This window comes from Bufo bufo, chromosome 2, assembly GCF_905171765.1.
Source record: "Bufo bufo chromosome 2, aBufBuf1.1, whole genome shotgun sequence".
Lineage (NCBI taxonomy): Eukaryota > Metazoa > Chordata > Amphibia > Anura > Bufonidae > Bufo > Bufo bufo.
Window position 1 is genome coordinate 756,290,077 of NC_053390.1, and position 12,424 is coordinate 756,302,500.

Consider the following 12,424-nt stretch of genomic DNA (forward strand, 5'->3'; position numbering starts at 1 on the left):
ACATCAGATTATAATGCTAGTGAAAAGATTGGATTTTTTTTTCTCATTTTTTTGCTGGTTAATGACGATAAGAAGCACACCGAGAAGGCACGTGATGCTACGTAAATTAGCAAAATAAAAAAATTAGGCTTAGTCAAATGAATGACCTTGTAAGAAGGCTTCTTATAATGGGATCTGTTTAGGGACAGGCACAGTGATAGGTAACGCAACCTAAAGTATAAGAAAGGGGTAAAGAACTAAAAGGCAAACAGAGATGTCTACCAGACATGGTCAAGGGCAACGTGCAGTCTTCCACTGCCTTGAGGACAGATACATATGGAAAAAGGTATATGAAAAAAAAAAAAAAAAAAAAAAAAGATCAGGCTAGGCATCCTATGCCAGAAACCAGGACTATGCTACAAAATCAAGAGAATCAGTAAACGGTTTGACCTAATGAGTAAAATCCTAAGCCAGACAAAAAAAATAAAAAATTAAAATGATCAATTAATTGAGTTGAGTTGTCAACAAAAAGTTCACGACATGCGGATATATTAAAGGGCATCTGTCAGCAGATTTGTACCTATGACACTGGCTGACCTGTTACATGTGCACTTGGCAGCTGAAGGCATCAGTGTTGGTCCCATGTTCATGTGTGCTCGCATTGCTGAGAAAAATGAGGGTTTCATATATAAAAATAAGCCTCTAGGAGCAACGGGGGCGTTACCGTTATACCTAGAGGCTCTGCTCTCTCTGCAACTGCTGCATCCTCTCCGCTTAGACAGGGCCAGACAGACGTGATCACACATTTACACTGCCTGGCCCTGTTAATCAAATTGCAGAGCCTAACACCCCCATTGCTCCTACAGGCTCATTTTTCTCAGTAAAGTGGTCACATATGAACATGGGACCAACACAAATGCCTTCAGCTGCCAAGTGCACATGTAACAGGTCAGCCAGTGTCATAGGTACAAACCTGCTGACAGATGCGCCCTAAAGCAGCCCGGGTACCCTCAGAGTGAACAGCACTGAGGGGAAAACACATATCAACTGGACCCACTGACAACACTAAGATACGTGATGTCGCCCCTACCTGTGAATTGATAATCTGCATTGTGCTGAGTATCCGTGTCAGCAGCATGTACCAAGACTAACAGACACTCCCACGGCATACTATTATTTTTAGAGGGGTTGCAGGAGATTAGAAAAACATGACTGCATTCACTTTCTTCTTAATCTCAGTCAACGCCATACATTTTGCATAGGAGGTCCATCCAGACAATTTACAATCAAGAAGCAGGGTCTCCTCAGCAGTTGACCTATGAATGGAACTGTTCTAGTGCAGCAACTGTGGGGCGTCACTGAACATCCAGAGTTTATGTCAAATCACTAAGACTTATCTTCAACGATAAGGCTACGTTTTTTTTGAACCGGTCTCTATTTAGGATAACTATACTTTCAATAGTTATGGTAATCGGTAAAGTACTCTCCTCCACCACTTGATCCAGGGAAATGTTTCTCAAGAAACCTCAACAATTCATTACTTTTGGAAAAATTGTGAGGACAGCTTCTCACATCCCATTCTGCCAAGAAGGACTTGCAGTCAGCTTTACAGTTCCCCAGCAGCGGCCACTACAGGCGAAGTGAAGTATTACATGGCAGTCATTCAATGGTCTGTTGGCAATTGTACGGGTCATAGAGGGGGCACTCGAGTGGGGGACACGCCTCTAACATCCAAATGACTTCTTTAATACTACATAGGCGATTTAGTGTAACTATCAGTACTTGCCACAGACTTATTTGGGAGCTGTTCAGTGATTTCTTATACCTGAAATGGAGATACCCTTATTTAGCAGTACCATAGTCACAGTGCAGGACATAGCAATGGGTTATGGATCCCAGGTAGAAAGCTCAAACATCACACTGTCTTAGGCATCTGCTGTCATGACTGGAATAAAGTAGGGGAGGAAAGTGCTTTACTAAGTGCTTAACAAGTCTGCTAAAAAAAAAAAAAAAAAAAAAAAAAAAATAAAAAAAGCCTCGGAGCCGACAGAAGATTGATAATCTTGTCAGTGCTATCCAGACTTCTATAAAATAACTGACCTCATCCATATACAGCACCATTTGATATCATACCAAAGCTAGGAGAAAAGACTACAGTTCTACACTCTTGCACACATGTGGTAGGCCTGTGTTTCAATGAATTTGGAACCTCTTAACCTCTATAACATTTGCTATAAAGTTTACAACAATATGAAAAAGCCTGTACCTACATAGGGGTCCTAGTATCATTGTCGACCCTCATTACGCTCTTACGTAGGAAATGATTGGCACAACAATGTGCTTCTTTCTAAAGTTTAGTGAATGACTGCATTGTTAATGGTCATATTGTTAAAGACCATGTCCACCGTCACAGCCAAAGCTTTTTTTTTTATTGCATCCGAAATTTAAACTGAAACTACTGTACAAAAGGTCCTACAATCTCCTAAAGTTATGGGTTTACAGCTTCTATACAGTTCTACTCATCTCCATGGTAACAGACTACAAACAAGATGAGTGTAGTCTTATTAAGTCCAACTCCCCTTCCATCCATCCTCTACAGTAGGGGGCCACAGGATCAGACTACTAACAGTTGGTTTATAGTCTGTTACCACAAAAATTACAGTTCTGTATAGGAATTGTACACAGACAATGATTGATTTTTAATTAGGACTATTCGCAATCTTGCTTCAGTTTAAATTACAAAAGCACAGGGCCAATATCTGAGCTTGTTCAGTCAAATATCTGGCTTAGGGCTCATTCAGACGACCGTGCCCTGTTTTGCAGTCTGCAAAACACGGATGCCGCCCGTATGTGTTCTGCAATTTGCAGAACAGGCGGCCCATTATAGAAATGCCTATTATTGTCTGCAAAGTGGACAAGAGTAGGACATGTTCTATCTTTTTTGTGGGGCCACGGAATGAAGCAACGGATGTGGACATCATACGGTACGGTGTGCTGTCCTCATCTTTTCTGGCCCCCACTGAAATGAATAGGTCCGCACCCGTTCCGCAAAGACGGTCGTGTGAATGAGCCTTATTGAGTGCATGAGTGCAACTGACCTAGCATATAATTTGACAGATTGAATTCGGCTTCCAAAGAGTGGGGAATTTCGAATCATTTTTGCATCCAGCAATACAGTAAAGGTTATTTTCAGATACAATACGCTAACTTTTATCTAAAATAGACCAGGCGGAACGTCTGCGGGCTGCAGCCTATCAATTCACTCAAAACAAGGGATGCGACATCGAGGGGAGTAAACCGTCAACTGATAGGCTCGCACAGATTACAACCCACAAAATGACTCTCCCCCCCCGAACCTAGAGACAACTATCTTCTATAACCAGTGCAGAAAGATATTTGGTAACCTGCTCACTTCTCAGCTTCATCTTATTTTACTGTACAGGTTTTAAAGTCCCATAGCCTAAAAGCCTGTAAGGCAAAAAATAATAAAAAATGTAATAAGACACTTAACTTACACTTAATACATGTTATGTACAAGATATAAAAAACCTGAACCTCAAAATGAAAAAAAAAAGTTATTTCTTTAACGCAAAAATAATTAAATAAAAATATCCGTATCTGATGTATGGAGTTGAACGATATGAAAGTGATTGTTTAAATGCCATGTGTAGTTTGCATGTTTTTTTTTGGGGGTATTCTGGACCATAAATAGTCTCTATAAATACACCAGCTTCTTCACTGACCAGAGATATTAACTCTTTTCAATAAAAAGCCTACAAGAAAAAAAAAATCATATATACATTTACATACATGGGGGGGGAACGACTACCCAGTGTGGGTCTTCAGTTGCTGCTCTTCGAACTATTAGGCATTAGCAATATGAGAAGATCCCTTTCAGCAACAACTGGAAAGCCACGGGTTTACCACTCCTGAACGACACCGAAAACTGGGTATATCAGACAATGACTGAATAGAGTACTATTCATATACACGCGCTTGTATTGCAGGCAAGGTAGAGGCATCTTTTTTTTTTTTCCTTTTTTAAAGCTTTTGCACAAACTTCATATAATCTTAAAATAAAAAATAAAAAAATGCTGGCCTTTACAAATTTGACATGCCAAAATAAAAAAAATATATATAAAATGAAAACAAAATTCCAGCCATTGACCAAAAAAAATATAAAATCATTTTTTTCTTTTTGTAACCGAAAGATTATAATTAGATTGGAAGCTTGGAACCTGATTATACTTTTGAGAAAGGAAAAAAAAAATAAAAAAAATCTGAAAAAACTATTTGGTAACAAAAGTGTACCATATGTCATGACTTAAAAAAATAAAAAAGTTATGGTGAAAATGTACCTTTTACTAAAGCTTATACAAGTTTCTTGGTCCATAAAAACTATAGTCATGCATTCTAGTTGGAGGTTTCACCTCCGAGCCACATTCTCTATTTCTGGCCATTATTTTTTTTTCTTCTGAATGAAAATACGGCTTAAAATAGATTTTCAGTGGTGATTTGTATCTACATCATTTTTTTTTTACCCATTTATTATTGTGGCTTAAAATTTTTTTGCTCGGCACTTGCAAGTTCAAAAGGTTCGGGCAATATGAACAATTATGGAGAAACGATTTTCCTGTAAAAAAGCTCAAAATTAATGTTTGAAATAAAAATAATAAAAAAAAAGGGAAGGAAAAAAAAAACTAAAAAGGAAAAAAAAAAAAAAGTTCATTTTACATGTCCTTCCATGTAAAAACTTAAAGTCAGCTGAAGTCCAGGTAAAAAAAAATAAATAAGTCTGTGGTTACAACACAACGGCTGCTGCATTTGATGGGACATTGGTAGAATTTGTGCTGACGCTTGTGTAACTTCCCTCGCTGTTCGTGTTTGGATCGCTGGCTGCCAGGAGGCTTGAGTTGGCTCGCAGGATCGCTCCAGCTGCACTACAATGAGGCCGAGGTCCAGGCTCTGGGGTGTATGTGAAAGTAAGGCTGGTGGAATATATTATGCCATCGTTCCGGACCAATGTCACCGGGACCTGCACTGGCTGGCGAACCCACCTCCAGCCCTCTCGGAAAGCGGAAATGTCAGGGACGACACACAACATACTTTCTGCACACCTGGGTGGAGGACACAAAAACAGCAGTGTAGTTAGAAGAGAATTTCTGTCTTTGATAGAACATTCTTTGCGACAAAGTGGAAGGAGGGTGCCTTTCTTTCTCTCACTATGGCATACAGCACCAAGCGAGCTGATGGTGTATGACTGCTACATGAACTAAAAAATAATTTGACAAATTAAAAGAATAACCTGTCACCTCTCCTGACAAATTTTAGTAACTACTTGCATACCCCATGTAATAGCAATTCTATTCTTATGAATATATTGTCCCATTCCTCTACTACTCCTAAAAGAACAGCATGAATTGCCAATAAAGGTCCAACTGGGTGTCCGTGCACAGTGACACTGGCAGCACTGATTGGATAGTGTTGGACGGTGCAGGGACACCCCCCCCTACTGGTAGCACTCAGCTGGACCTTTCTTGCAGAATGCTAGCAATAGGTTTATAATATACAGGGGTGGCACGATATCGTCATAAGAATAGATCACATTTCTATAGCGCCAAAATATTCCTCAGCGCTTTAAAATCAGAGGGTTCAGGTACAAACTAAAATGTATTACTAATCAACAAGCAAGTCAACAGTGAAAACAAAAAGGTGAGAGAGCTCTGCTCACAAGAGCTTACAATCTATGCTTCTTTTGTACAGTGGCACAGCCCTCTTAACAAAATAAGGAAGTAGATGTAAAGGTCCATGAGGCAGTCACTGGCCAATATCTGTAGTGGTCCCGAGTGCATGGGGTGTGGTGGATACAGATAGATCAGGTTTAGAGGAATAATTCTGAAGGGGAGAGGGGTAAATGCAGAAGAATTAGATCGGGGGATTTGAATGGCCACACTGAAAACTTTTGGAAAGGAAGGGGGGGGGGGGGTTGCTGGGGGTGTGCCTAAAACTGGAGAGCTTTGTGGGTGAGAATGAGAACTTTAAATTGAATCCTATACTATATGGGTAACCAGTGGAAAGATTGCCACAGGGCGGAGGCATCGGAGTAGCTGTTAGACGGATAGATAAAGGCTACTTTCACTTTCTGTGTTTTTTCTGTCTGGTTTGGAGATTCGGCATGGGATCTCAAAAGCACAGCAAAACGCATGCATTTGAATAATACAACCATCTGTATCCAGGCAGAACAGATCCGGTTGTATTATATAAAAACAAAAAAGAAACTGGATCTGGCGCCCATTGACTTGACAATGGTTTTAGTTCCAGATACGTTTTTTTTTCAGTTTCCCATGCCACACACGATTTTGTGTCCGGCATGGGAACACAACAAAACGGAATTCTGGTGCACTCTGTTCCCATTGACAATGAATGAGGACAAAACTGAAGCGTTGTGCTGTGGTTTTGAGACCCCGTGCTGGATCTCAAAACCGGACAGCACAACGCAGATATGAAAGTAGCCTAAGCCTGGCTGCTGCATTCAGGAGCATAGATTGGAGAGGGGAGAGTCTGGTGAGGCAGAGGCCAATTAATAAGAGTTACAGTAATCGAGGCGGGAATGGATCAGGGTAACAATGAGGGTTTTGGTTGTTTCCACAGTAAGAAAGGGCGGATTCTAGAGATGTTTTTGAGGTGCAGGCGACAGGAAAAAGGCAAGAGATTAAATATAGGGGTAAAGGAAAGCAGTGTCAAGCATAACAAAAAAACTGTTACTTTCTTTTTTTGTTTTGATCAGTTTTACAGTAGGATGCAGCAGGGAACAAACACTATGCAGGCTCCTTGTTCTGTTGAACAGGATCCAGACCAATACGGATTTTTGCACAACCAAAGTCGTCAAAGGCAATAAGAATAACCATCCCGGTCCTCTGGTCTCCAGAAGGAAAGAAGTTGTAATGTTCTGATATAAACCCAGTAGTGTTAAATTAAAGAGAACCTGATGTTGCTATGCAAATTCATGTCAGACCCCTGTTTTGCACCCGGGGGTAGAGTTCCGCTCACTAAAAGTGCCAGATATCACTTTATGATTGATGGTGCTTATAAAAGTGAAAAATGGAACACAGAGCTACAGAAAATACATGAAATAAAAGTCAAAACGTACCTATACATTGTCTCTGCCTCCACATCCCCAAACCAAACTCGCAAATTTGGCGTGAAGTTCTGACCTGTTAGTTCCAACATTGCTACATCTCCACCTCCATTCAGCTGCAAGACAGGGACAGAATAAGTATTTCTGCAAACCTTACAGATACCAAACCTAAATAAATGGCTGAGAAACGTCATCTGTATATGAGACCTATATACACTGCTCAAAAAAATAAAGGGAACACTTAAACAACACAATGTAACTCCAAGTCAATCACACTTCTGTGAAATCAAACTGTCCACTTAGGAAGCAACACTGAGTGACAATCAATTTCACATGCTGTTGTGCAAATGGGATAGGCAACAGGTGGAAATTATAGGCAATTAGCAAGACACCCCCAATAAAGGAGTGGTTCTGCAGGTGGTAACCACAGACCACTTCTCAGTTCCTATGCTTCCTGGCTGATGTTTTGGTCACTTTTGAATGCTGGCGGTGCTTTCACTCTAGTGGTAGCATGAGACGGAGTCTACAACCCACACAAGTGGCTCAGGTAGTGCAGCTTATCCAGGATGGCACATAAATGCGAGCTGTGGCAAGAAGGTTTGCTGTGTCTGTCAGCGTAGTGTCCAGAGCATGGAGGCGCTACCAGAAGACAGGCCAGTACATCAGGAGACGTGGAGGAGGCCGTAGGAGGGCAACAACCCAGCAGCAGGACCGCTACCTCCGCCTTTGTGCAAGGAGGAACAGGAGGAGCACTGCCAGAGCCCTGCAAAATGACCTCCAGCAGGCCACAAATGTGCATGTGTCTGCTCAAACGGTCAGAAACAGACTCCATGAGGGTGATATGAGGGCCCGACGTCCACAGGTGGGGGTTGTGCTTACAGCCCAACACCGTGCAGGACGTTTGGCATTTGCCAGAGAACACCAAGATTGGCAAATTCGCCACTGGCGCCCTGTGCTCTTCACAGATGAAAGCAGGTTCACACTGAGCACGTGACAGAGTCTGGGGACGCCGTGGAGAACGTTCTGCTGCCTGCAACATCCTCCAGCATGACCGTTTTGGCATTGGGTCAGTAATGGTGTGGGGTGGCATTTCTTTGGAGGGTCGCACAGCCCTCCATGTGCTCGCCAGAGGTAGCCTGACTGCCATTAGGTACCGAGATGAGATCCTCAGACCCCTTGTGAGACCATATGCTGGTGCGGTTGGCCCTGGGTTCCTCCTAATGCAAGACAATGCTAGACCTCATGTGGCTGGAGTGCGTCAGCAGTTCCTGCAAGACGAAGGCATTGATGCTATGGACTGGCCCGCCCGTTCCCCAGACCCGAATCCAATTGAGCACATCTGGGACATCATGTCTCGCTCTATCCACCAACGTCACGTTGCACCACAGACTGTCCAGGAGTTGGCAGATGCTTTAGTCCAGGTCTGGGAGGAGATCCCTCAGGAGACCGTCCGCCACCTCATCAGGAGCATGCACAGGCGTTGTAGGGAGGTCATACAGGCACGTGGAGGCCACACACACTACTGAGCCTTATGTTGACTTGTTTTAAGGACATTACATCAAAGTTGGATCAGCCTGTAGTGTGTTTTTCCACTTTAATTTTGAGTGTGACTCCAAATCCAGACCTCCATGGGTTGAAAAATTTGATTTCCATTTTTTTATTTTTGTGTGATTTTGTTGTCAGCACATTCAACTATGTAAAGAACAAAGTATTTCAGAAGAATATTTAATTAACTCAGATCTAGGATGTGTTCTTTTTGTGTTCCCTTTATTTTTTTGAAATATATATATATATCTCTCTATCTATCTATATCTATATATATCTATCTTGCAATGCTGGAGTTCTCTCCGTGCCAGCTGTGTTGTGTAGATTGGGACAGAAGTAGGACTGTGCTGCTGGAGGCCTGGAAAATGTCCGCATCAGTTCTGCAATGTTGCAGATAGGCTGTGGACCCATTCATTTCAATGGTTACAGTAATGTGCTGTCCGCATCAGTATTTATGTTCCGTGGCCCAGCAGCAAAAAAATAATAATTAGAACATGTCCTATTCTTGTCCATATTTGTGAACAAGATAGAATATCCTTCTCCATGATAGAAATGCCTATGCTGCAAAATGCAGAAGGCACATGGCCGGTAGCTGTGATTTGTGGATATGCAATTTGCTGTCTGCAAAAAAGGATACAGTCCTGTGAACGAGCCCTTAGGCAGGACACTAGCACTACACACAGATACAGCTTTGTGTGCATCTCCCCCATCATTCCATAGTCTATGAGGAAGGAGCCGTGCTCCATTATATCCCATAGACTGTAATAATCAGACGACATTTCTCTGTTAATTAAACCTTACTCTTTGCAGCAGCCACAAAGCATCCCCCACCCCGTTGTACTGTCTGAACAGGAAGTTTGTGTGTAGGCAGATTAAAGCAGAAATCCCCTTTTGTTATCAGAGGAGTCTGATCTATCAGTAATTGTGTTTCATCCAACGCAGAGTTTCGGTTTTCCATTATAAAAGGTGACTAATGTCGTTTACACCACAGCACTATAATGTTTGCAGTCAGCCCTGTACTTCTATTTCTGTACAGTATTCATGTAGCTTCATTTAACTGTCAGCTCCTGGAGCATCTCTTTGTGCATTGTGATGTTTCTCTATTATTCCTCCTGGAAAAGTATACATTATTATACAACTGTGTGTTATTATTCCCCTTATTAATAGGGTGTGACACGGTGTGCTGATGACTGGATCAGATTGTGTCAATTAATTAAGGGACGTCAACTAATTCATACATGTCCAGGAACAGCAGCAGATCCACAGGTTAAAAGGGAAAAAAAAAAGTTGCAAGGAATATAGGTTTCATTATGGTATCCCCATGTGGAAAAGCATGGCATACGCACAGGCTATGCCATAAGTGTCCTTCAAGAATGGGGTCCTGTCTCACATAGGTGTTGTGTTTTTTTCTACGGATGTTCCGAAAATCATACTCTTGGCTCCTGTGGATATACCATAAATGTCCAGATGGGAATAACCGTTTAATTTCTAACCCCAAAAAAAATTATGTACACTTAATTCAGTTTTTTGAGGCAAACTCCTGCATACATGTCCTTCAATTTGGATCCATGTTCTGCTTTTTGCTCAAATTTTTTTTTTTTAAATTAAAAAGAAAAAAAAGACTGCACCCAAAACAGCATGTGTGAATCCAGCTTAATATAGCGTAGTATGGATGCCAAAGATTTGGTGCTAGGAATGAGACTGAGGGTCTACGCAGGTAAACCTTTTCCAAACAAAACCTCTAGTGACAAATCCTGAGGGGACCTGGCCAAAATGTTGCCACCCTGATATGGAGCAGTCATGTGTGTTCTCCAGCTTCTCACACAGGAGCAGCTGTAGGACAGCCTTAATCTGTTAGCTATACTGACACTTATGGCGCAATTTTTTGTCACTCCGACACCCAGCTCCCCCGCCAAGCCGGTGTATGAAGTGTGCCATCTCCAGTCTCTTCCTGCTTGCTGTAGATATAGATGCGATGAGCAGGAAGACAGACAGGAGACAGCACGCGCCTTCTCTTCCTACAGCTGATACTCTGATACTGAGGATAGGTCATCAATATTAAAAAAGCCAGGAAAACCCCTATAAAGGCTTTATTATACAGCCGAAGACGCGGACCCTGAATAGCATTTCTGTTCAATGGAAGGCCTGAGGAAGCACCTCTGCACCCCTGATGCCATTGCATTGGATGAAAATAAAGACCATTTGGACAATATGGTGAGTGCCATCGTTACTCTTGCATGTTGGAGTATTTCTGTTCAATATTCTGAAACTGAGCATTAAACATCGGAGTATTAGAGATACTTGAAACCCATTCCCCAAAGCATCCTTACCTGAAGACTTTCTACGACAGGCACAGGGGTCACGGGTGCGTGTACTGGCCCCATGCCTTCATAGAACGTGTATTCTGCCTTATCCGTGCTAATAATTGTCCATGAAGCACCGTCATTTATCATCTCTTTGTTTGGCTCTTTGGGGCATGGAGTGGCCTTATGGTGAGAAAAAAAAATTATAATTTCACAGTCAGATGCACAAAACGTTAGACAGCCGCAGAGTCGAAGGTAAGTGATGAGAACACGTGGCATCAGCAAGACCCTTGGGTCCATGGAGGCATATCGTGGTAGTGGACCTGTAAGGTATATTTTCAGTCGGTATATTACAGCTCCACCTACTGACATGATTTTTACTGAGGGGTAAGGCTTTATCTTGTGGATGCATTTTTTGATCAAATATTTGTTTTATTATCCCAGTGGGGGTTTGGATCTGTTAAATTATAGCATGAAATTGAAATAGCCCAGTTTATTGCTCTGAAAGTGCCAGCTAAATAAAAAGTGCACAAACTGGGGTCTCGAAACACAGATGCTGCTACTTATTTATCCCTGTGAAATTTATGACAAAAATAATGATTTTTTTCTGGTTATTCCTCCCTTCATCTCCTCAATTGTGTCCATTTTTTTTCTCAGAACTTAAACTGAGAAATATATAAGGAAATATTCTCTACGTTTCCCAAGAACCCAGCCATGTCCCCACTCCTCCTCTTCACTGTCCTGTATGTGGCTATAAGACCACCTGAAGGAGCAGCAGCATTCCCCCTGCCATCCACCGACCAAAGATGGAAGAGATCAGCAGGAGACTTCTACAAGACTGTGTGAGGATCATGCTGAAAATGATCAATTTTAAGGCCCAGTTCACACGTCAGACATTTGGTTAGTCTTTTCCATCAGTGACTGAGCCAAAACCAGAAGTGGAGCTACACAGAGATAAGGTACATAGTTAAGACTGTTGAAAAAAAAAAGACATAAGTCCATCAAGTTCAACCAAGGAAAAGATGGGGATGCGAATCCCAGAAGAAATGGTCTAAAGGAAAGATTTGCATCTGCTCTGTGTTAATAACTTACTCCTGTTTTGGGCTCACAACCACAGATGGACATTATTGACCAAAACACTGAAGTGTGACCTAGTCCTTAGCGTTCTTAACTTGTGTAGTCCGGTTATCAGAATATTTACCAAAGTTGTAAGGAGGGCAGTTATCGAAGAAAGAACAGAAGCTATTTACAGGAGAAGCTATAAGGCAAACACTCACTTGAAACTGGATTATTCGTTCCTGAGAAAGGCATAGGTACATTCTCTCTGTGTCCTTCAGGTAGAATGCACATTTGTGGAGCTGAGAAACAGGATCATCTGCATCTAACAAGGCCGTCTGTTTATCCACCTTCCGGATAATCTGCAAAATACGACACACGTGTGACAATGGTATTCTAACAA

At 41.9% G+C, this 12,424-nt stretch overlaps 1 protein-coding gene across 2 annotated transcripts in view; it reads right to left on the reverse strand.

Annotated features, from left to right (window-relative positions):
* Positions 1-4,698: 4,698 nt before the first annotated feature.
* The window catches only part of RBPJ (recombination signal binding protein for immunoglobulin kappa J region), a 79,246-nt gene continuing 71,520 nt past the window's right edge, over positions 4,699-12,424 (reverse strand). For both annotated transcript variants that reach the window (XM_040420558.1, XM_040420557.1), the window contains exons 8-11: positions 12,243-12,383; positions 10,993-11,148; positions 7,130-7,233; positions 4,699-5,096 (exon numbers count right to left, since the gene is read on the reverse strand). In XM_040420558.1, the coding sequence (XP_040276492.1) occupies positions 4,781-5,096; positions 7,130-7,233; positions 10,993-11,148; positions 12,243-12,383 (717 nt within the window). In that variant the 3' untranslated portion in view covers positions 4,699-4,780. The remainder of the gene's footprint in view (positions 5,097-7,129; positions 7,234-10,992; positions 11,149-12,242; positions 12,384-12,424) is intronic.